The sequence below is a fragment of the Copadichromis virginalis genome, linkage group LG16 (genome assembly GCF_057382275.1).
Source record: "Copadichromis virginalis isolate Kocher_CV1m ecotype Utaka linkage group LG16, C_Virginalis_male_GT1.1, whole genome shotgun sequence".
In the NCBI taxonomy this organism is placed as follows: Eukaryota; Metazoa; Chordata; class Actinopteri; order Cichliformes; family Cichlidae; genus Copadichromis; species Copadichromis virginalis.
Window position 1 is genome coordinate 23222983 of NC_140633.1, and position 22547 is coordinate 23245529.

The 22547-nt window shown below is 36.5% G+C and overlaps 1 protein-coding gene across 2 annotated transcripts in view; it reads left to right on the forward strand.

Moving 5' to 3' along the window:
* LOC146690798 (glypican-6-like) overlaps window positions 1-22547 on the forward strand; it is a 78994-nt gene that overhangs the window by 4262 nt on the left and 52185 nt on the right. For both annotated transcript variants that reach the window (XM_085433892.1, XM_085433893.1), the window contains exon 2: window positions 15000-15158. In XM_085433892.1, coding sequence (XP_085290018.1) covers window positions 15000-15158 — 159 coding nt within the window. The remainder of the gene's footprint in view (window positions 1-14999; window positions 15159-22547) is intronic.

The window sequence follows — 22547 nt, forward strand, 5'->3', positions numbered from 1 at the left end:
TCTACTGAAGCATGTAATGTGCACAGGTCTTCTACTGTCATGTAATGGGATGGAGGGGATTAAAAAGGGCTAAATGGCAGTGCCTGCAAAGGGAATGGCCAGGTGACTTTGTTAGCCCCTGCAGCACACTCCACTGTTGCTGTGATGTATTGTGAAATTATTGCGACCTTCCTGCCAGTCACACATGTTGAAATAGATTTGGGGGTGAGGTCCTGAAAGGGATAATGGCTTCCGATGGCATGTTTTACCTTTTTTACATTTTACTCTACAAACATCGAAGTATTTGTGATAAAAATTGTGGATAAATGGACTTTTGAGATCCACGGGAGTTGTTTTGTTTGTATTTGGTATCCCCAGGCTTTGAGTGTATATGTTGCTAACGTAATGTAAATGTGTCCCACTGAGAAGCAGAGGGGGGCACTAACAGGGAAATAAATAAATAAAAAAAAATCCAAACAATCATCATTTTTCTCATGGCAGAGGGGAATTCTCGCTGTCTGCATCCCTATGTCATCAATCATACTTATGGATGCCAAAATGGCCTCATGATGGGCTCTCTCTGCGGGTGTTTCCTGTGAGAGCTGCAAGAAACTGTGTCCTGCAAGTCTTTTAGGGTTGCAGCGCTAAAAGCATAACACCACCAGAATCAAAGTACATCAAAATAAATTTAAATAATGGAAATTTCTAAAAGTTTTTTATGCAGAATGCACAAAAGTACAAACTCCTGGCCCTGAAGTGGATTAACACACAGTTGTTGTTGTTTTTAAGTGTTAGCCTTATACATAAGTTTTAATACTTTATAAGCTTAACACTTAAAACAGACAAAACATACTCCAAGTGCAACTTAATCGGTTACACAAATGTGCTGTAAATGTAAATGTGGAGACAAAAAAAAGTGATGAGCAATGTTGCAGTAGACTAAAAATGTTTCTGCTTATTTTCCACAGCAACTTCAAAATTCATAAAGCACTGAACAACAGCAAGTAGCGCAAAAAATTACTTCAACATTTTCTGCCGGAAAACATTTCTAGGAGAAATACTCAGAAATGTCAGATGACCGTACCAGTTATGAGGCTGAGGTTGCTGTGGATGCACGGGTCAAAAAAAAGGACTTTTATTTAAAAGGGTTTGTGTCCCCATCCATCCATCCATCCATTTCTGTTGCTTATTTGGGTCCAGACTGTGAGAGCAGTAGCCTAAACAGAGTCACCTAGAACTTTCAGCCACTTCCTTCAGCTCTTCCAGAGACACATTAAGTTGTTTCCAAGCTAACTGACAGGTGGAGTCTCTCCATGATGAGGCCCCAACCTAACCTGGAATGATCACTCATAAATCAGCACCGACCTATCGATTTTGGCGATCGTGGCTCAAGAGTTGGGAGTTCGCCTTGTAATCGGAAGGTTGCCGGTTCGAGCCCCGGCTTGGACAGTCTTGGTCATTGTGTCCTTGGGCAAGACACTTCACCCGTTGCCTACTGGTGGTGGTCAGAGGGCCCGGTGGCGCCAGTGTCCGGCAGCCTCGCCTCTGTCAGTGCGCCCCAGGGTGGCTGTGGCTACAATGTAGCTTGCCATCACCAGTGTGTGAATGTGTGGATGACTGGATGTGTAAAGCGGTTTGGCGTCCTTAGGGACTAGTAAAGCACTATACAAATACAGACCATTTACCATTTAAACTTGGTTGTTTTAGTTTACTGTCATGGACTAGACTTGTGTGCTGTCCAGGTTGCATACTGTCGCTTGTCCCATGACAGCTGGGATAAGTTTCAGCCCCTCCACAACATTAATTTGGATAAGCCATTAAGAAGCTACTTTCAGCTGCTCCCTTATTCACAAGGGGTTGCCACACTGGGCAGCTCTGCATATTTGATTTCGTAGATTTTTACACTGGATGTCCTTCCTGATGCATCCCCCAATGCATTTATACTAAGAAACTTGATGGACTGATTTTTGTTCTCCAAGAGCTAACTTAGTTGAATTTAGGGCAATAATATTTTATTAGTTAAATAGATCCTTTCACAGGTTTGCCTACATTTCATAAATCATTTCAGTCGGATACGAGAAAGAACTTCTGGCAGAAAGACTTGTTTCTTGCATGTGCACAAGCAAGTCCCAACCAGGTGTCCCATTGAAAAAAAAAAATCTTTGGTGTCTGTGCTTCTTGTCACATGTTTCTCTGTTTGCTTGCCTTGTGAGTATTTATAGCACATTTCTGTATATGCTTTTGATGAGTATTCTTGTAGCTTATGTCTTGTAAAATTGATAAGGATTATTTGTTTGTGCTTGCGTGGTTTATCTATTTGTGTATTGCTTATTTAAATGGAACTATTTGGATTTAAATTGGTACTGCATGTTTTATTGAACAGTTTTGTTTTCATGCATATAGTCTTTGTTTTAGCACCATCATCGTTTGATATACACAATATTTATTTAGTTGTGTGCAAGCCATTTTTTTTCTTCATATGCACTATTCAAGAGGGCTGCTTGCACAATCACCCTCATAAAGCCATGCACTGAGTTTATTGTATCTGACCAGCAGTCCAAGACCAAGTTATTTTATTCTGCCTGTCTGGAACCTACAGTTTATGCAACAATGCACTCCTCTCAGATTTTGATGAATTTTGATGTGTTTGTGTTTCTTCAGGAAGGAGGGGAACTGATGTCTTCAGGGTTACTGATATTTTTTTTAACACCAAAAGTACTCTTTGGATAATATTCCTAAACCCTAATCCTGTTTGTGACCCAAACTTTCTGTTTATTTTGTTTGTGGCCTCCAGCAGGGTTTATGTCCAACTTTCTGCTGCTCATAACTCCAGTTGTTGAAATTTTAATACATCCTACACATTTAAAAACCAAACGGGGTTCAGGTGGCAGATATTAACAATGCTGTTTGTTTGACTAATTCACAGTCCATATTATGTGAATAAGTAAATTATTGAGATATTTCCAGGTTCAAGTCACTTTTTATTACTATGTAGCAGAAACCTGTTCATTTTTTTTCCATTTGTTTTTGTTTTTTTTCCATCCATCCATCCATTCGCTACCGCTTATCCTTTTCAGGGTCACGGGGGGCGCTGGAGCCAATCCCAGCTGTCATAGGGCGAGCTTCTAGGCGGGGTACACCCTGGACAGGTCGCCAGTCTGTCGCAGGGCTAACACACAAGGACAGACAACCATTCATACTCACATTCACTCGCACATTCATACCTAGTGGCAATTTGGATTATCCAATTAACCTATCCCTATTTTTTTTTTGTTGCAAAAATTTAGTTTTAGTAAAATGTACTGGGTTATTGAAGCTTGTCCAAATGCTGTAAGGCTGGCATGCCTGGTTTATATTGCTGACACACAGCTATACATTACTAAAGGAATATGCTGCTGCCTCGGGGAATTAACATTTTCTAAACTTATTTACAATAAATATGTGAAAAACAATACACAGATTCTCGTGAAATGGCATTGCAATCATCGTTTAATGGTTTCAGAATCATTTGAAATGTGGACAAATGAGTTCTCCTGCAAGAAATGAATGGATGTTATTTTGATCTATTAGTTCCTGTCAACAACTGTCCAATTAAATTCTAACCTGGAGCCACAATGAAAGAGCCTTTTCATTTCTGTTTTAAGAAACTGACATAAACACATTTTCGCTTGTCACTCATGCTGTTTTGTTCTTTTTGACCATTATAGGCTACCATTTTGGAGATCTGTTTACACTGTTTCCTGTAGTTGACAATATTTCATTGTCTCTTTTTTAAGACATTCACAAAAACAATCCTCTGGATCAGTGTGTTTTTCACTGACATTAGTATCAAAATTCTGGCGTTGGACTGCGGCGTATACCCAGTACTTTTTCCCAACATCACATCTAACAGTCAAAACTTAGCCATCATGAAACAAAGCTAACTCGAATGCCTTGTTGCTGCTGTTGGATCTATCTTTAGCAACTTCTGTCTTGTTGACAGCGTCTGACTAGACATGATGCGTAACTGGAGTCTATACTTGCCTTTACACTGCTCTTGAGGATAGTTCAGTGTGGTGTGTAGCAAGCCACCAATGGAAGCTATGTACTTGTGCAGCAGAGCTGTATCCTTTCCCTCTCAGGCAACAAGGCCACTGGCTTGAGGACACTTACACTGTAGCAAGGTATAATGACCGGTGCCTGTATTCTAAACTGTAAACTGAGTGAAAGGTAACGATCAGTGCAGGTCTCAGGGCCTTGAGGGTCTCTAAACAGCCACCAGCTGCTACCTGTAGTGTGTTTATGTGCCATGCTCCACTTAGCAAACTGATGCAGATGAGAGAGGCTTGCCTCCTCACTTCTCATTCTCAGGGGCTTCTAGGCATGCATAGATCGAATATCCACACTGGATTCCTCCACTAGGCTTTTTATTATGCACTCCTCAATAAATGTCAAAGCTAGACATAGTGCTACATATGCTGATTATTTCTGCACTTGTCATTCCTAAATGTGCCGTACACGGTATTAGGGAAATCCATACATTAATTTTAACTGTAATGATATTGGTGTACTTTGCTGAAGGGTATATGGTACATAAATATCCCCCAGCTATTACCCTCAAGGTCAAACATATTTTTTTATTGCATATATGTATTCTTGTCAAAGATTTTTGTAAAGATGAGTCTAGTCCTTGTCATGATTTACTTGTATCAAATTTCCTTATTAATGCTTGTGTTTTTTTTGTTTTTTAAAATTATTATTATTTTGTAAAATTTCATAAAGTGGTTAAAAAATGCACACTACATTCCCCACTGAAAAGTCGGTACAGTTTTGAATTATATTTGAGAAATTCTCATGTCTAAAAAGCTGGAGGCACTTTTGCTTCATTCACTAAAATTTACTGAAAAAACCTTTAGTAGGCAACAGTTCAATCGTTAATCTGAAACTGTAGTCATCTCCAATCTTCCCAGAAACCTGATGAGCAGGAGTTTTATGTTAAGATGCAAACAATCTGTTAGAAAAAAATATTTATATAAATGTGGAAAACTCATCTCTTCACAAGTTTTCCAAAGCCTTTAAAGAAACAGGTTGTTTTTTCTCCACTCCTATATTTCTTTCCTGAAAAATATTTTTTATAGTACATTTAAAAACATTTCAATATGAAAAGCTATACCTTTGAGTCAACGTTTGACTGTTTTATCACGCACGCAGCCTTGCACATGGCATGTTGCAGAGGAATAGTTTGACATATTCAAAAATATATATATATATATACTGACACATTTGCTAGGAGTATGAAACTGCTCCAACATCTTTATTCCTGTCCTTTTTCCCTTCACGCTGACTCTCCTGAGGATGAAGAATACCATCATACCATTGTACTGTGCTGCTTTTATTGTAGACTGTTTTATGTCAGTGAGAATTCATTTCCTCTTGAACCTGTCCTCATTCACCCAAGGACATATACCCCTCTGTATCAGCATCCCCCAGTTATTTAAAACATGAACATGCCTTTCATAATAACTTCTGACATGACCCAAAATGTGATAGGAATAATTTCATTCAATTTTTGATTGATGCAAGTTCCAACTTGAGCAAGAAACTTGGCTATTGTGTACACAAAACCCTCTAGAGACGTTATTAAAAGTGTGAAGGTGTGTGGAATACAGCGATTTAAAGATCCATGATGATGTTCATATTCAATGAATATCTCTTGTTGTATAGTTCCTGACGATATGATCTTGTCTTGTCAAAGTCTGATTACCCATTGGTTAAGGGGCCTGTTTCGGTGTGCTGTAGAGAAAGTGGGATGAAGCAGAATGCATATTACATTGAAATTACCAGTATGCATGCCTTGGGTGTCTAGAAGCATAGGCCATCAGCTAACATTTGCTGACATTTAGCTAATGTCCTATTCTTTCAGACATCCAAGGCACTTAACATACATAGTTTGAGTGTAAGAGGCATTTGGTTTCTGCTTCATTGTTAGAATGGTGATTTACAGCAACCTTTAAGTCTAACCTATTGATTTACTTTTAATAAGAAGGTGAAACAAGTGAGCTAACTAGATTTGGTTGGGATCACATCTAATGAGCCCCTTACAACATATCTCTTCCATATATGATGCTCATGAGACAAGAAGATAACATATCACATTCATGTATTCATATGTTATCCACCCACTCACTTACTTTTTTCTTTTTATTCTTTTTTTTTTAACTCATTGTTGATTCATACCTCCTGAGACATCACAGTAATCAGGGTTATTAATTTGCAGCATCTTGTGCATTGAGTTTGTACTTTGCACTTAACATGATTGTAATAAAAAATGACCACATGGGCAGTCAAAATCTTTGGTCTAAATTTGCAAAAAGATACCTCAGATAAAACAGAATTGCTTAGGCTCGGAGGTGTGAAGAAGCAGTTTATTTAGATTAGGAGGGATTTTGGATTTTAAATGTCTTCAATATTTTAGTGCAGAATTGAATAGTTGACAGCTTTTCCAGTCTTGGATAGATTTTTGCTTGGATTAAACCACGCAAGGAAATGTCAGATCACAGTAAGTGGAGCAGAAATTTATGAAATTGAAAAGAATTTGCTTTATTCCATTTGTCTTATGCCCTGGTGAGTTGTATTTGCCTGAATTTAAACAAACTTACACACAATGATCACCTAATGGGTTTTTACCCAAATGGTGATCGAGGTCATATTTGTTGTTTTACTGATGCTTTTTTCTGTTTTCATAAAAATCGTTACTCTCAGAGCATTGGTCAGATTTCAGCAAATCTTGCAAGCAATGTTCACCAGAAGCTTCTTCACCATAACTGTTTTGTTTTTTTAACATAAACTCATGGCCACAATTGGCAGTTTTACAAAATTTAATTTCTGGTGTATTAAACAATATTTAATTTTAATTGTTTGGCAAAGTTGTTAACATAGGATTCTCAGTGTTGATAAATTTTGCACAAAATGATGAAAAACTTTGTTAAATACCAAATGACGGAATCAATGTGATTTAGCTCTGCCACATATGCTGCATATCACTTGCATTCGGTTAGATGGAAATGATCATTATCTTATTGGTTATGATCGTCACCACTGTTGGTCCCACATCTGAAATATGGACTTCGTTTCACTATTATGCTATCATCTGGTCAATGGTGTGACATACAGAATTTCATTTGTCTAATGGCTGGCTGCTACTGATCATATACTCGTGAACTCAAGCAGTTTCATTGATGAACAAGATTAATTTGCTGTGGATATATAAGCCTCCTTAACTTCTCAGTGGATTTTAATTCACACTTTGCAAAACATCCAACAAATGACAAGAATATCTATTGCTTCTCTCTGTATTTCAGTCATTAAACTAACCTGTGAATTATGATGGACTGTGAGCCAGATTAGCTACTGTGTCCTGTATCTGCAATAACGAAGTATATTAACTCCTTTTTTTTTTTTTTAATGAAAACTTGCTTAACATGGGGGAATAGCAAATATCAGATAGGATTTTATATTAGCAACAATTGTTTTAAAAGAACTAAACATTTAAAGATAACTTGCCAGAAATTCAAACTTGTTTTAACTCTTAATTCCTGCTGGATGTTTTGATTTGACAAAGAAGAAGAAGTTGCAGTGACACAAGCATTCCTGATCTCATTAGGGCTGAGCGTGTCTTTGAGTGTGAATCCATTAAAAGTTTGTCAGGGGGAACCATGGGACACAGCAGATGGCAGAGCACATATGCTCTGGGTCTCTTTGGCCAGGTACACTGAGGAATACTTCAGAGAGTTGGCCTACCTTTGCTTGTGTAACAGGAACTTAGACACTTTAAAACAACATGAGTCATGCGTTGAATTGCGGCATTTCAGTTTGTGATGTCTAACTTTTCTAAAAGCACGTTCTCTTTTTGCTTAAAGCCATGTCAAAGTGTAATTGTGTGATAATTGCATCTTCTTTATATCTTCTCTTGCCTGTGCCCTTCTTAGATAAATGATAAAGGAAGTAAACAATGTCATTGTATATGTTTGTACAAGGAAAAAAAAAACTAAATATTTGCAGGCAAAGTTTAATTGTGTGAGATGCTAGTGAGCTATATTTGGTACAAGGTTGAAGTGAGTTGAAACAGATCTTCAGTATGAAGAGTAATGTGTTAAAATGATAATTTGCTGCATCACTAGTCATTGTAAGGGGAACCATTTTGGACTTTTGATCTGAACACTACATAAAATTGGTCTTTATCAGAGACATAGAGCTTACGTAGGTGTGACTTGAGCAGCAATGATGGTTTTTGACAGGCACCTGTGGAGGTGTTCTGAACAGTAAACAAGGACAACAGGTGCCTTAAGGTATCGCTTTGCTTACCAGCAGAAAGTAAGTAAGCATACAACGTGTAAATATGTAAAACAGATTTAGATAAACAACTGCACTTCTGTCATGTAGGATTATCACACATTAAACCTGCTAAAGACTGCAAAATATATCATAAACATGTTGTACGTGCCTGGCAGAGAAGTTTTGTAAAATGGGAACCCATCTCAGCAGGACGAATGTAGAATTTGAATATCTTCATAGAGCTTCATTAGCACTGATAATAAGGTAGCTAAATTGACTGACACCCCATTTGGTTACAGACACTGAGTGACATGATATAATTATGACTTATGATGACAGCTTGAGTAGGTGTTAATAAATCTGTGTGCATGAATAAACCTATCTCATTATAACTCAGCTGTATATTTTTACCAGGTTTGATGTGTGGCGCAGCACAACTGACAGCCATGTACAGTGCTGTGAAAAAGGATTTGCCCCCTTTCTGATAACTTACGTTTTCAGTATTTGTTCATCTTAAATGTTTCAGATCATCAAGTGGATTTTAATATTAGACAAAGATAACCTGAATAAATACAAAATGCCATTTTTGATGATTACATTTATTAAGGATAAAAAAACAATTCAAACTTACCTATATAAATTCAGTACTCCTCCCCTAAACCGAATAACTGGTTGGGTCACCCTTGGCAGTAAGAACTGCAATCAAGCATTTGCAATAGCTGACAGTGAGTCTTTCACATCAGTGTGGAGGAATTTTGGTGCACTATCTTTGCCATATTGGAGGGTTTTTGAGAATAAACAGCCTTTTTAAGGTTATACCAAAGCAACACAATCTTGTTTGATACTGGACTTTGACTAATCCACTCCAAAAACTTAAATTATTATTTTATTTTATGTATTTAGCCATTCAGAGGTGGACTTACTGCCATGTTCAATCATTGTCCTGCCACATAGCTAGAGTGTGCTTGAGCTTCAGGTTAGAAATTGATGGTGGGACATTCTCCTACGGGATTTTCTGGTAGAAAGCAGAATTCATGGATTCATCAATTAGGTCCGGTCTTCCAGGTCTCGAAACACCAAAGCAGCCCCAGACCATCACACTACCACCAACATGTTCGATTGGTGTGATGTTCTTTTAATGAAATACTGTGTTAGTTTTATGCCCTTTTATATGGTGTAACGACACTCAAACCTTCCAAAAAGTTCAACCTTCGTCATTGTCTCACTTGTCTCATTAGTCTCAGAATATTTCTCCAAAAGTCTTGGAGATGTTTTTTGGGAAATGTGAGATGAGCCGTTTGGGGGAGGGGTTGGGGGGATGCTGACCTTAAGTAAGATAAGTGAGGCCTGCATTCCTTTGGGTGGTGTTTGAGGGGTTTTTTGTTATCTCCTGGATGGGTTGCCATTGCACTCTTGTATTAATTGGAGTGATTTCTGTAAGCGAGCCACAACTGTTCCAAATATTCTCCATTTGTGTATAATGGCTCTCAGCGTGGTTCACTGGAGTCTTAAACTCAAATAAATATGCATAGAAGTGAGAAATCAGGAATGGGGAAATACTTTTTCATGGCACTGTATGTATGTCTTGTATTTTCTGCTGTTCTTATGTTCGTGTGATTAGGATCTGCTTCTTGTTAATTAGCAAGAATTGTTCTTCTTGTCTGCACGCTAAATACAGTCTGGTCCCATGGCTAGATACAAAGTGAAGTACTGCATCCTCCCGTTAGCCCCAGAAAAACAGAGGTTAGGTGTTGAGCTTGTACAGCGAGGTTAGTCAGGGACAAGCCTCTTTGGTTCACCCACCCTGTCCACTTAATATTAACTGACTTGCCAAAGACCAGCTTTGGCTATTAGAGGGCAATAATTCTCCTTCAGCTGCTGAAGGATGGCTTCTTCAAAATTGTACACAGCTTTATTTGGAATTCATACTTGTTACCTTACCAGCCAAAAGTAAACAAAACCCCCCATCTGCATAAGATTTGGCTCAGTGCAGAGGCTGTCCCGAAGCTGTGCTAACATGCTTACTGGAAGAACATTTTCATTTTCACAGCTGTTTCCAAAAACAGCCCTCATGGGTCACAATAATATTCTATTTTTCTCTGTGAAATAAGGGACAAGGATTGATAGAAAAGCGGACAAAGAATGTGAAACTCCATTACAGCACACATCTAAATCTGAAGGACAGCGATGTTACAAAAATGAATTTAATGGCAAGTTTCTGCATGTTTCTGTATATGTGTGTGAGGGACTCGGAGAACCATAGATTTAACACAAAATATAACAATACGAAGTCAGTGAGTGGCTTCCACCTCACCGCCTCATACTAGTAACACCATATAATATTAGTAAACTTTTACATTTGTAAAGTGTTAATTCATCACTTATAAAGGATAAATCCTATATTAATAGACATTAGCATGTAATTCATAAAGACAGATAAGAATGTTTCAGTCTTGATCTATAAGTTCACATAGAACATGTTTAATGACACTATTTTACATTTATAAATATGTATTGGTTAAAGTATGCTTAATTGTGTAAATGTGTTAATAGAGGTTTTATAAATACTTAATTTTTTATAATCCATAGTTAATGCAAGCAGTTTTAAGTAGGTTATTTTGTGTCACCTAAAGTGAAATAAGGGAAGTATGCCTTAAAATGCATTTACAAGTGAAACTGAAAGGACAGCAAGTAGTACCTTAAGATTCAAAAGTCTGTTATGTTAGCAGCAGAAAGTAAATGACACAGTTGTACACAGTGCAGCAGAAACACGGGGCAAAGGTTGGCACAGAAAACTCAAAAGAGAACAAAACCTAAAAGTTTTATTTCAAATTTCAAGTCCTGTAATGCAGTAAATATAACATCAAGTTCTGTTATCATAATGTGAATAGAAAGGCTAATATAAAATGCAATACAATGTAATTTACCCATTTACATTTTAACTGGATAAAATTTGCTTCATTTAGTCAATTAATGTCTCGCAGCAGACTGCAGACCAGCACCCGCCTCATCTGTAACACGACATGAGAGTCACTGGCATGCATGATGTAAGTTTCTGACTGATCTGATTTTGATGGGTGACAAAGAAAGAAAAAGATTTTCCCAATAACAGTTACTTCGTAACATTTGTTCATTTGTAGTATCTCTTGGGCAAATGGCTATGACTGCAAGAGGAGCTCCGCTATTTGAAAAAAGCTGAGTGATTTTTCACACATTAATGCAAATTACCATTCAAAGTAATCTTGCAGTAAGTTTACTGTACATGCCACTGTCTGAAAGACAGAACTGTCAACTCACATCTACTGTAATGATTTCAGCTGAGGACAGGATTCTATTTTTCTAACCAGAGACCAACACATCTGCTAGAATCTAACAAGATATTAAGTTAACATCTTTTTTTCTTTAAACACAGATTTTAAAAGTGCAGCAGAGCATAGTGAAATCCAATTACAATGTCAAAGGGGACATCTTTCTTTTGTAAAGATCTTGTGATGCTGAAATTTTTATTTTATCCTGGTTTGTTCACTGCAGATGGAATGAAGTTTATTTAAAAAAAAAAACAGTATTTTGTATATCATTTTGGAAAGCATCCTAATTTTAGCTGCAGTGCCTAAAACTTTTTGAGTTTGCAGATATAAAATGGATAATGGGCTCAAATGAAAATCTAACCACTAGGCTCCGGAACTGAATTCTTACAATAATCTCTGGTATTTGTGTTCACAGTGATAGCTGTGTTCTGCTAACTGGCCCTTTTATTTGATTTAGGGAAGGAATGGAGAAAAAAAAACTGCTGTATTGGTAAATTTAATGTGGAAATCGAGCTGATGTTTTAAGTACTTTGATGCTGTTGACAACGTATCTTAAAAAATAATAACGCATGTTTACATCACACAAGAGTGGGGTTTTTTCTGTTGTAAAAGAACTTTCTGGCCCATACTCCATCCTTTGTGTGGCTAATGTGTGTGTGGTCTGTGCTCCTGTAGATAGATTATCTGTGAAGCTACAGGGCTGTTTTAACCTTGACTAGGAAGGTCATGGCACTTTGCTGAATGGTGAAGTCCCTTGAAAGCTCCTTCCCATATGTTGATGTACGACAGGTTTATTTTTAAGTGATGTTTCACTCTGTTGAGACTGCTGGAGCACACAGTAGGGTTGTTGTGTCAAGATGTATTTTTTCCCTCTTCTTGACATATCTGATAAGAAGGCTGCACTGGAAACACAGGACTCGGTTGTATGATGCTATTACCATCTATCTTCCAGGGTCTTTTTAACAATGGTGTGTAGTAATGAAGACTTTTGATCCATCTTTTGGTTATTTGTTGATATCACCTGCTATTTAGTCAATACAGGCCTGACAACTGAATGAAACAAGTAAAGTGAGTGAGGCATGCAAAGCTAAGAATGAATTTCACAAGTAAGGTTTGCATAAGTCTCTTTCCTTGCAGCTCTTAGACTGTTGTTTGATCACACCGTGTTCAAATATTTACATTCTGGCATTTATCGGTGCTGTTCTGTAATTTTCACAACATGTTCACAACGTGTTCTTTTTTTTATCAGTACCATAAAATAAAATGATCTTAAAATGGAGCAATTCAGTTGCTGATGTAATAATTACATGGAAGTTAAATATTCACCGTGGTGGTTATATTTTACGTGGGAGCTGAGTTCTGGGAGGTTACAAAGCTACTCCTTGCTTTAGCAAATACATGCCCACAAAAAAACACACACCCATGGTGATGAAACACTTAAAAGTGAATTCTCATATCCTGTAGATAGTTTCTCTTTACACTATGTTTCTTGTGTGGCTATTTCATACAAACTAAGTAATGTTGGTTTCTTGAGCATGGATGTTTATTCTTAACCTTGAGGTCATATGTGTAGCAATGTATACAGCTTGTAACTACATCTCCATGTGTATGCTTTAAAAAGAAACTGCCTCTGTTGTGATAGCAGCTACAGTGAATTACATTGTAATAATACTGTATCTACTTTCAAAAATAGTGGCTGTGAAACGCTGTGAAAGCGCCAGAAAAATGCAGCTTTTGTTGATTCTTACTTTGTCACACTCTGTTCTCACTAGATGCGGGAGTGGGCCTTAAAATGATATCACAATCTTTCAAGAAAATTTGGGATAACCTGTGGTTGTGATGTTTCATTATTGAATCATGACCGGTTTACATTGTTATAGCATTTAATGTGAATGGTTACGACATTGTTGGACAAACACCAGAAGCCACCAATTCTTTTTCTTTTCTTTTTTGTCTTTTTGATGAAAGTAGGTTCTGTCGTAATTTTACTGATGTGACTGAGCTACACAAGTAAAAGTTCCGAATTAGGAGGTAGCTTTGTCAAGCTAAGCTAATGTTGTCCTCTTGTTTGTAGTGTTCCCCAAGTATTTCAGTTTATTTGATAAAATAGGTGCAATACTTGTTTTCCCCTGTATCGATACAAGTGCAAACAAAATGAATACCCTTTTCAATCCTTCTTTTCCAATGAGCTAATGTCAAATGAGCTAATGAAAATCGTGGTTGGAGGCTGAGACGAAGCTCTTGCTGTCAGACATATCTGGTCTTAAAGTATGCTTAAAATCCTAGTTATGAATGTTTCTATGAAACACGTTCTGTTCTAGACTGAATCTTTCATTATCTGTGTCTGTCTTAATATGGCTGCTTGGGGAAATGAAGTGATGTAGGTCATTAACGTGATATTCCACTCAGAATTTTTACAATTATGTAATGTGCAAAGGAATATTTTAAAACTATGGAGTATCTGATTTAACTTTAATTAGCCCTTGTCAATTAAAGCACTTAGTGTCTCTCAGACAAATGAGAAACCCCATAACCAACCAGTCAGACCTCGCCAGCAATGACAAAACATAGTAACAATAGTACTGGTTTATCCTTTAAATAGGTTAAAAAACAACTAATGTTTAAGCAGGGGAAATTTCGCATTAGAGCATGTGAAGTCTAAAGTTTTCTCATTGTTGGTCCTTTTAATTAGATGGGACTTGTTACTCTGGTAACCAAAAAAGCTTATTTTTACTTAATAGTTTTTGATGCAAAGGTGTGGCTTTGCTTCAAAAGTTGAACCACTTTAGCCTTACTGCTTTCTTGGCTAGTTTGTGGAGACAGAAGATTGTCCAGGTAGCCCTTCAGAGAATTTGACACCCTGTAGCTCCTCATCTGATTTTTAGGGGTAAGATGTAACATGTTAGAGAGGAACATTGTTCCAACCACCATGATTTTTTATTCATGTGCTTCAGTTGTCCTGTTTTTAACATTTAACTAAGCCAATGATGTTTTGGTCATTGAGTTTTTAAAAATATGGCTTCAGAAGATACATAAAAAAATGCTCCAACATTATTTAACCTAGTAACGCCGAGTTTATCATATGTGATACATGAGTTTTCTTGAATTTCTCAGACTTCTACAGCATCAATGTAATTTTTTTGTAACTAACTAAATTGCACAATACATTTTTAAGCAATAAATTACAAAAAAAAAAAAACCCAAACAAAATAACAATATTTACAAAATACAAATAATAATAATAATGCTAGTAATAATAATAATTTGCAGGCAATTATTTCATGGTTCAGGCTTTAAAGGTTTAAGCTTTGGTCATTACATTGGTTTACAGTGCCTATATGTAGCCTACGTTTTGGTTTGGAGAGAAAAATATAGCTTTTTGTGTGTCATTTTTTGCAGGGACACATCTTCGTGTATGTCTTCAGGGAAACACATGTTGCACCGAGGAAATGGAGGACAGATTTGGCCAACAGAGTAAACAAGACTTTGAGAATCTGGTTGATGAAATGAGTCACACACTGAGAAGCACCTTTGTTTCGAGACATAAAAGATTTGATGGTAAGTCCTCTTTGCTTAATGCTTTAATTTAATTATTTTTTTCTTATTTTCTTTTCTTTTAAAATTTGTTTTAATGGTCAGTCACTAGAGAACAAGTGCTGCGAAAAGGCTTGGGACTGTACGTGTTAATTTGAAAGGGTTTACTCCAGTTCTTTAGCTCTCCTCCCTGAAGAGGAGACGAGATGTGAAAATCTCATTAATATGCCTTGGAGTGGAGAAACCTCTTGCTGGATTAGACAAACATGGCTACTTGCGCTGAAGATTGACAACTTCAACAGCAGCACAAAGCCAGCTTCTGCATTATTAAGGTTGTTTGGTGGTCTTGTGCTGTATGTGATCTTGTCCTAGTCCCATTGTGACTTTCTTGACCACTACACGTTTAATAAGTTTTTGTATGGGACGAGATGTGCTCATTACTGAACCAGGCCTCACTCTGCCTCTCTACATGTCCCTGTTGGTGTTCTTCTCTATGGGGTCAGCTCCTTCTAGTTACAATTTAATGAGAAATAATAATCCTTTCAACTCTCACAAGACCATGTGGTTAGCAACAGCTTATCACTGTGGACAATGGTGACAGGTAGAAGAGGTGGAGAAGTGTAGCCACCTGTCAACACTGTCAGAATCATCAGAATCAGAATCAGAAACTTTATTGTCATTGTCATGAGAACAATCATTAAAATAATAATAATTATTATCATTATTATTATTATTATTATTATCAAAATGCTAATATTAGTAAAATAGTTGTTATTATTTAGAAATCCAACAAAATGCCTTTCATTACATAGATATCTTTAAAGATTAAAGACTTCTTTTTATCTCCAAAGAATTGATGGGCCAAAAATTTCCATGTATTAAAGTTGATTAAAGAATATCTAAGAATATTAGATTGTAATGGTTATTGGTAGTACTTAAACCTTAGCAAATACAGTATATGCTCACACTATACAAAAACATGTTATTAGGTACACTTTGTCAGTACTGGGCTTGACCTCCGTTTATCTTCAGAACTGCCTACAAGGTGCTGGAAACGATCCTCAGAGTTTTTGGTTCATATTGACATAATAACATCACTCAGTCGCTGCAGATTTGTTGGCTGTGCTTCCAGCATGGGAATCTGTGGTTTAAAGGATGCTAAGTTGGTAATTAATGGCCCAAAGTGTACCAAAATGGCATTCAACACACCATTACACCACTGCCATTAGCCTGATCCATTGATACAGGGCAGGATGGATCCAGATTTTCATGTTATTGGCTTCATGTTCTGATCTAGACTCATTAGACAAGGCAGCATTTTCTTTTATTGACCAATTTTAATGAGCTAATGGGTATTAGCTTCATTGTCCTTTACTTAGTTGACAATAGTGTCACCCGGTGTGGTCTTCTGCTGCTATTTGCTTTAAGGTGCTATCTCTGACCCCAGCTGGTGGTGGCAGATGGTGCCCTTCCTTGGGAATGGTTTTGGGTTTAGGGAGTTTCTCCTTCCCACTGTCACTCATCAGTGCTCAAAGGGGGTCATTGATTGTTGGGGTTTTCTCTGTTTTCTTTGTATTATTGTAGGGTCTTTATCTTAAGATATAACTTGATTTGGCACTATTCATAAATAGCACTGTTGAGAAATTGAATTGAATTGATTCACCTTTCCACCTCATTCTGATGCTTATTTGAAATTCAGCAGTCTTGATCATGTCTACATCCCCAAATAGGAGTGTGCAACATAGCCTTAAAATGATTTCAAGATATTTAAAGAAATAATGATATTTATGATGATATGCAGACAATAAATACTAAAAATATGTGACTGATGCCTGCAGGCATTACCTTTTTATCCTTCTTTTCCAGCGAGTACAGAAGCGTGCAGAACATTGTAACATAATACAACAAAAAAATCTAACCACCACAGTATTTTCCATCCACAGTTAACTCTTCTCATCATGTGGAGTGTAACCACTTAGTGCTCCAGTGATGTTCCATTGAATCATTTGTTTCACACCACTGTATCTAAAACAGCAGATGATTCTTGTTGCAGTTAAGGATGTTAATATATTGTGTCTGTTACTGTGATGAATAATTAAAGCTGCTTGCAGCCACGTCTGGCAACCTTGACTAAAATAAAGGAAGTGTCTTTGGTAGTAGTACAAGCAAACTTCCCCATAGGGGTAAAAACTGCATAAAAAGAGACTTAAAATAAATGCAGAAACTAAAAGGTGCAAAATAATAATATAAAAATAACAAAAAATAAATATATACAAATAAATTTTTTTTGCCATTAAAGGCATAACAAATTAAGGCTTAAGCAATCTTTAGTAAAAGCCCATTCAGTATGCCTCTTAAATAACTTTGACATAAATGATCTGCTACCGTGCATGTAGGACTACATGCACAGGGCCTGGGTCTTCAACGTAAATGGCAAAACTCCAAGTTAATTTTGAGTTTTATGTTCAGGTCGAGCATTTTTTTAGGTGCGTTCCTCTGTTCTTGACAGCACTACTTGACTATTTGTCTTAATATATGAATTTAACTGTAAAGCAGCAGTCTCTTTGAAATTTGAATGTCCAGGGATCACAAAGTCAGAATTAGTCTCAGAATTAAAATTTGTTGTTGAGTATTTATTTTACTACCATGAGTGCAGCCATCGAACTGATGCTACACAACTTGTGTTTGTTGTCATGCCTGCCATAGATGCACAGGAAACAGCTAGAAAACAGACTAAGCACAACATTGATAATAAGGACAATTTTAACAACTATGCATCCTAATGGACTTAAAATATATGCTAAACTAAAGTCACCGACATCACTATTAATTACTTGCTGTATAATATGTTAATGTCCACTAAATGCATGTAAATTACAACATGGGTAAAGCCTAATTTCTCAAAAGAGAGAGAGTAATTATCTAAAAAAGTTTATTCAAGTAAAGATTGAAAGCATGCATTGTAATATTTTGCGACTGGAATGTATTCAAAGTCAACAATGGATATTGGTTGAGTGATTTAAGTGTGCAATTTAATATTCAGCAGTCAATGTCATGTCGTTCTGTCTTCATTCTATTCAAAATATTCAACATATTATATGAAACTAATGCTATTGGGTTACAGCATGCTACTCTCAGATGATTCCACTGGTGCCCAGAAACTCAATGTCACAATGATGTCTGTTTATTTTTTTATTTTTTTTCCAGGAATACACTTCTTGAGGCCACATGTGATTCCTGGAAGCATGCATAAATAAATAGGTGTTATTTTGATCATCCCCTGTCAAGATGGTGAATATCATGAGGAAGGGAAATGGGGTTTGTCCAGCAGCACTTAGATGCATGACTCCGGGCACCCCTTGTTCTCGTGGGGTTTGCGGCCACTCTCCATAATTTAATTAGAGTCAAAGCAAATGCTGTTTGCAGGTTTTTGAAGGAGACTGTGTGTCGGATGAGGGTCTTTACTGATAAACTGTTTAGGAAATCTGAGATATTGTTTGCTAAATTAAAAATTTTCCCTTACTGTTTGTTTATGTAATCAATTTAACTAGATGATTTAACTAGCAGATCAGCTGCTCAGGCACATAAAAAGTTGTTTTATAACGATTGTATAATTCCTCCGTGTTCCCAGAGGTGCGCTTATTCATTATGAAGCAGTATTACCTAAATAACAAGATACTGAACCAAAGAATATAGATCCAAACAATAAAGAGCTTTTAGTTCACTTGAATGCCCTTTTTCTATCTTTTCAGAGCTTTGCTTTAGGTTTCCGCCTACAGAGAGTCGGTGTATTTGAATATTTTTTTCATTTTATGCAGACTGTGATGATGGTTACTGTAGCAGATAGTAGTTGGGCAGCCCACACATTCCTGACACCACAGCCTATGTGTCACAATAAGAGGGTACGGTCTCAACTATGCCAAGACTCATCCACTCTGAAATGTCTGCAAGAGCTCAGGGGCACGGTACACTTGTATCTAAAAGAGAAACAATATCATCGGTACCAAACGTGCAGCAGAATTCCTGTAATTTAGTAATAAATGCTATTATTATAATATTATAATATTCACTATAATCCATAAAATAAGACCAGAGAAAATAACTGGTCTAAGAAACCAGACAAAGCAAATGCTAGCACAGAGAGTTCTTTTTTATCTCACTCATTAAAGTCCAACGTCAGGGTTTGTAATTGTTAATCAATTCTTGGCCCTGCTGACCACAAACACCATGGTGCTGAGCATCCTAGCAGAATATTAATGTGGTCCATCCTCTGCAATTTATCCAATATGAACGGCCTCGCACATTGTGTGTGGTACCCATTGATATCAGTTGCATTGTCACAGCGTTGTTAAATTTTTACCGTTATATATAAAAATGTAAACTGTATTTTTATGCAGTCAATGTTGAGGTGCCCTTGACCAAAGCACTTAACCCAAAAAGACTCCTGAGAAAGTGCCAGCCATATAAAACAGTACTGTGTGGGCAGCAAACAGGTGTGGTTATGTGACTAGATGACTAGATCTTCTCTGTACCTCTGCCAGAGGCCCCTTTCTGTTTATTTCTAATAGGGAATTTTTGATCTCATTTCTGTAATATTGTAGGGTCCTACTACAGTACAAAGAGTATAGATGACATGACATGAGTGTACAGATGAATTGTGAACTGACACTATATAAATTAAATTAAATAACATGAAAATACTGCAGTATGTCTGCTTCTTAAGTTATGACGTATCCATCTTCTGAAAGTACTATGAAAGTTTCTGGTGTCTAAGTGATGAGTATTTGTTATTTTAGGTTATAAAAATAAATAAATAAAAATTGTTATTCTAACCCCATACAGCTTTTTAGTAGCCCTTTTTTAATAGCACACCTTTAACTAAGCTTTAAAAACTCAATACACACCACAACCCCAGGACTCCTATAGTTCTCCAGACACTGATATTTTAAAGCATCAATAGTCCATTCTCTGCCTGGCAAACATTTTTGGTATTGACATTTAACTTAGGATACTTCTTTGTAGGAAATTGCTCAATAACGTCTTCATTACTTATATTCTGTTGTGGATGCTTCTATGACATCATCCATTTTTGCCAGCTAGACAACTCCCCACCCCCCATGTGATGTCCCTCCCAATCAGGCATTAAGTATACTCCTTATGTTTACTATTAATAAAGACAATTTAACCTTCAACCTAATTCTTTTTGGGTGAAGGTTAAATTGAAAGACAATACTGCTCCTAGGCTGGTAAGTATATTTGAGAAAACTATGCTGATCCTCTGTTAGATTTATAAGTCTTTGGACCCTTTGACTTTGTCATAATTTAAAGTCATCCCTTGGTGTTTGCTTTTGGCATCTGAATTCAGATGTCTCTGTTTTGTCAGGCAAGAAAATATGTCTTTTACATGGAAATGTCTTCAAGTGCAGTTTTGATCAGCAAAGTTTCTAGTCAATTTAGAAATACAAAAAAAGAAAAAGAAAAAAAAGAAATTGCTCTTTAATGCATTTAAATCATGCACCTTATGTTAGAGTCCATATGTCAAATCCCTGTTAACGTCTATGAGCTAGCACACTAACTAAAGGGTTTGATACAGTAACTTAAAAAATGAAGAATAATCCCCTGACATTTAATAACATTAGACCTTAGATGATATATTTGTCTTCAATCGGGTTATCATTTACCTTTTTCTTATTTTATTAATAAGAGCACAGGGTGACCATAAAAGACTGGCCATAAAAATTAACGTAGAGAAATGGAGACATAAACGATCAACCTGTCATGTTCTCTACAGCAGCATAGCACTCAGAGCAGCACTCTATAGACTGGCACTTCCTGTCAGGCCGATCAATGACCCAGCTTTTGACAGACATGGAGAATCTGAAATGCAGCAAAATTGCTAGTTTCATGTACAATCATTGGAGCTCGAGGAGGCTGAATATCATACTGCTTGTGTTATATTATGCTGTTTCAACAATCACAAAGTGAGAACCGGGCTCCTTCTCTGACTAACTATATTGCCGTGAAAGATGCTAGGTGAACTGTGGGAGATAACAGCTATTTGCCCTGCTGTTCAAACAGGTGCCATTCATACAGGTCAAGAAATCGTGTATATTTGTGTAGTTTATAGTGTGTATCTTTGCTAAAAAATGACATAGAGTTGTGGCAAAGTGTTGCTTGCAGTAATGTGACAATCAGAAAATATTCCCAGTTCTAAAGTGATGTAGCTAATTTCTTTCTTGCTTTCTTTTTTATTGGTATGTGACTTTGAAAGCCAATGCCCCACTGTATTGTTTAGTGTTTATTCAATTCCTGCCTTGCCAGAGTGAATGCATTTATGAAATCTTGTAATTTCCATATAATTTTAAGCAGCTCCACATGTTCTCTGCAGAAACTGTTTTTTGTGAGTGGTTGTGGTTTTTTTGTTGAAATTACAAAATTCTGAGTGGGGGAAAAACAAAAACAAAAAAAAACATCCATCTTAAATTGCACTCTACTCTGAGACCTTGTTTATGCCTTTATCTAGTTATGTCTAAATATCTCTAATTTCTTTTTGACAGATGACAGATGAGTCCACATTTTGAGATATACTTCCCAGATTCTCAAAAAGCACCAAACCAATTAGAATCACTGTGGTAAAAAAGTATTAAAGTTGTCTGCCATAACACTGCAGGTACACCCTGCCGGTAAAACTTAGGCCCCTGAAGGTTCTTATCTATATCAGATGTTACCATGTCGTCATGCTTCCTAGCAACTACTACCAATGGGCTTAAAAGACTTTTTTCAGCATTTATGCACCTGTAACACCTATAAGCATCACATTGTTTTATTTCACACCGATAATAATAATAATAATAATAATAATATGACAGCATCAGATTGCCTGGCAACCACTTAGCAACAGACTAAAATGACCTTTCTTTGGCTTTATGCACCTGTAACACATTATAAAAGGACCACATCAGTTTAGTTACAACAATAACATCTCATTTATAGCCACAAAAATTTAATTAACCATGCATTGTAACCACCTAGCAATGTATGGAACGCCAGGACTGCCATAATGAATTAATTAAATACACCATTAAATAATTAATTAAATGTGGCAATAATTAATTAATTACATGTGTCATAACTATTTATTTAATTAATTAATTCCAATTTTAATTAATTATTGCCACATTTAATTAATTATTTAATGGTGTATTTAATTAATTCATTATGGCAGTCCTGGCGTTCCATAGAAATGCGCCAAAATAAGTCTTTTTTCGTTCCTTTTTGTACCTATGAGACCTTATAAAAGCATAATGTTTTTATTTCATGATAGTAACAACTAATTTAATTTTCCACAAAATTTGAATTATACATGCCTAGCAACCACTTAGCAACAGGTTAAAATGACCCATTTTTAGCATG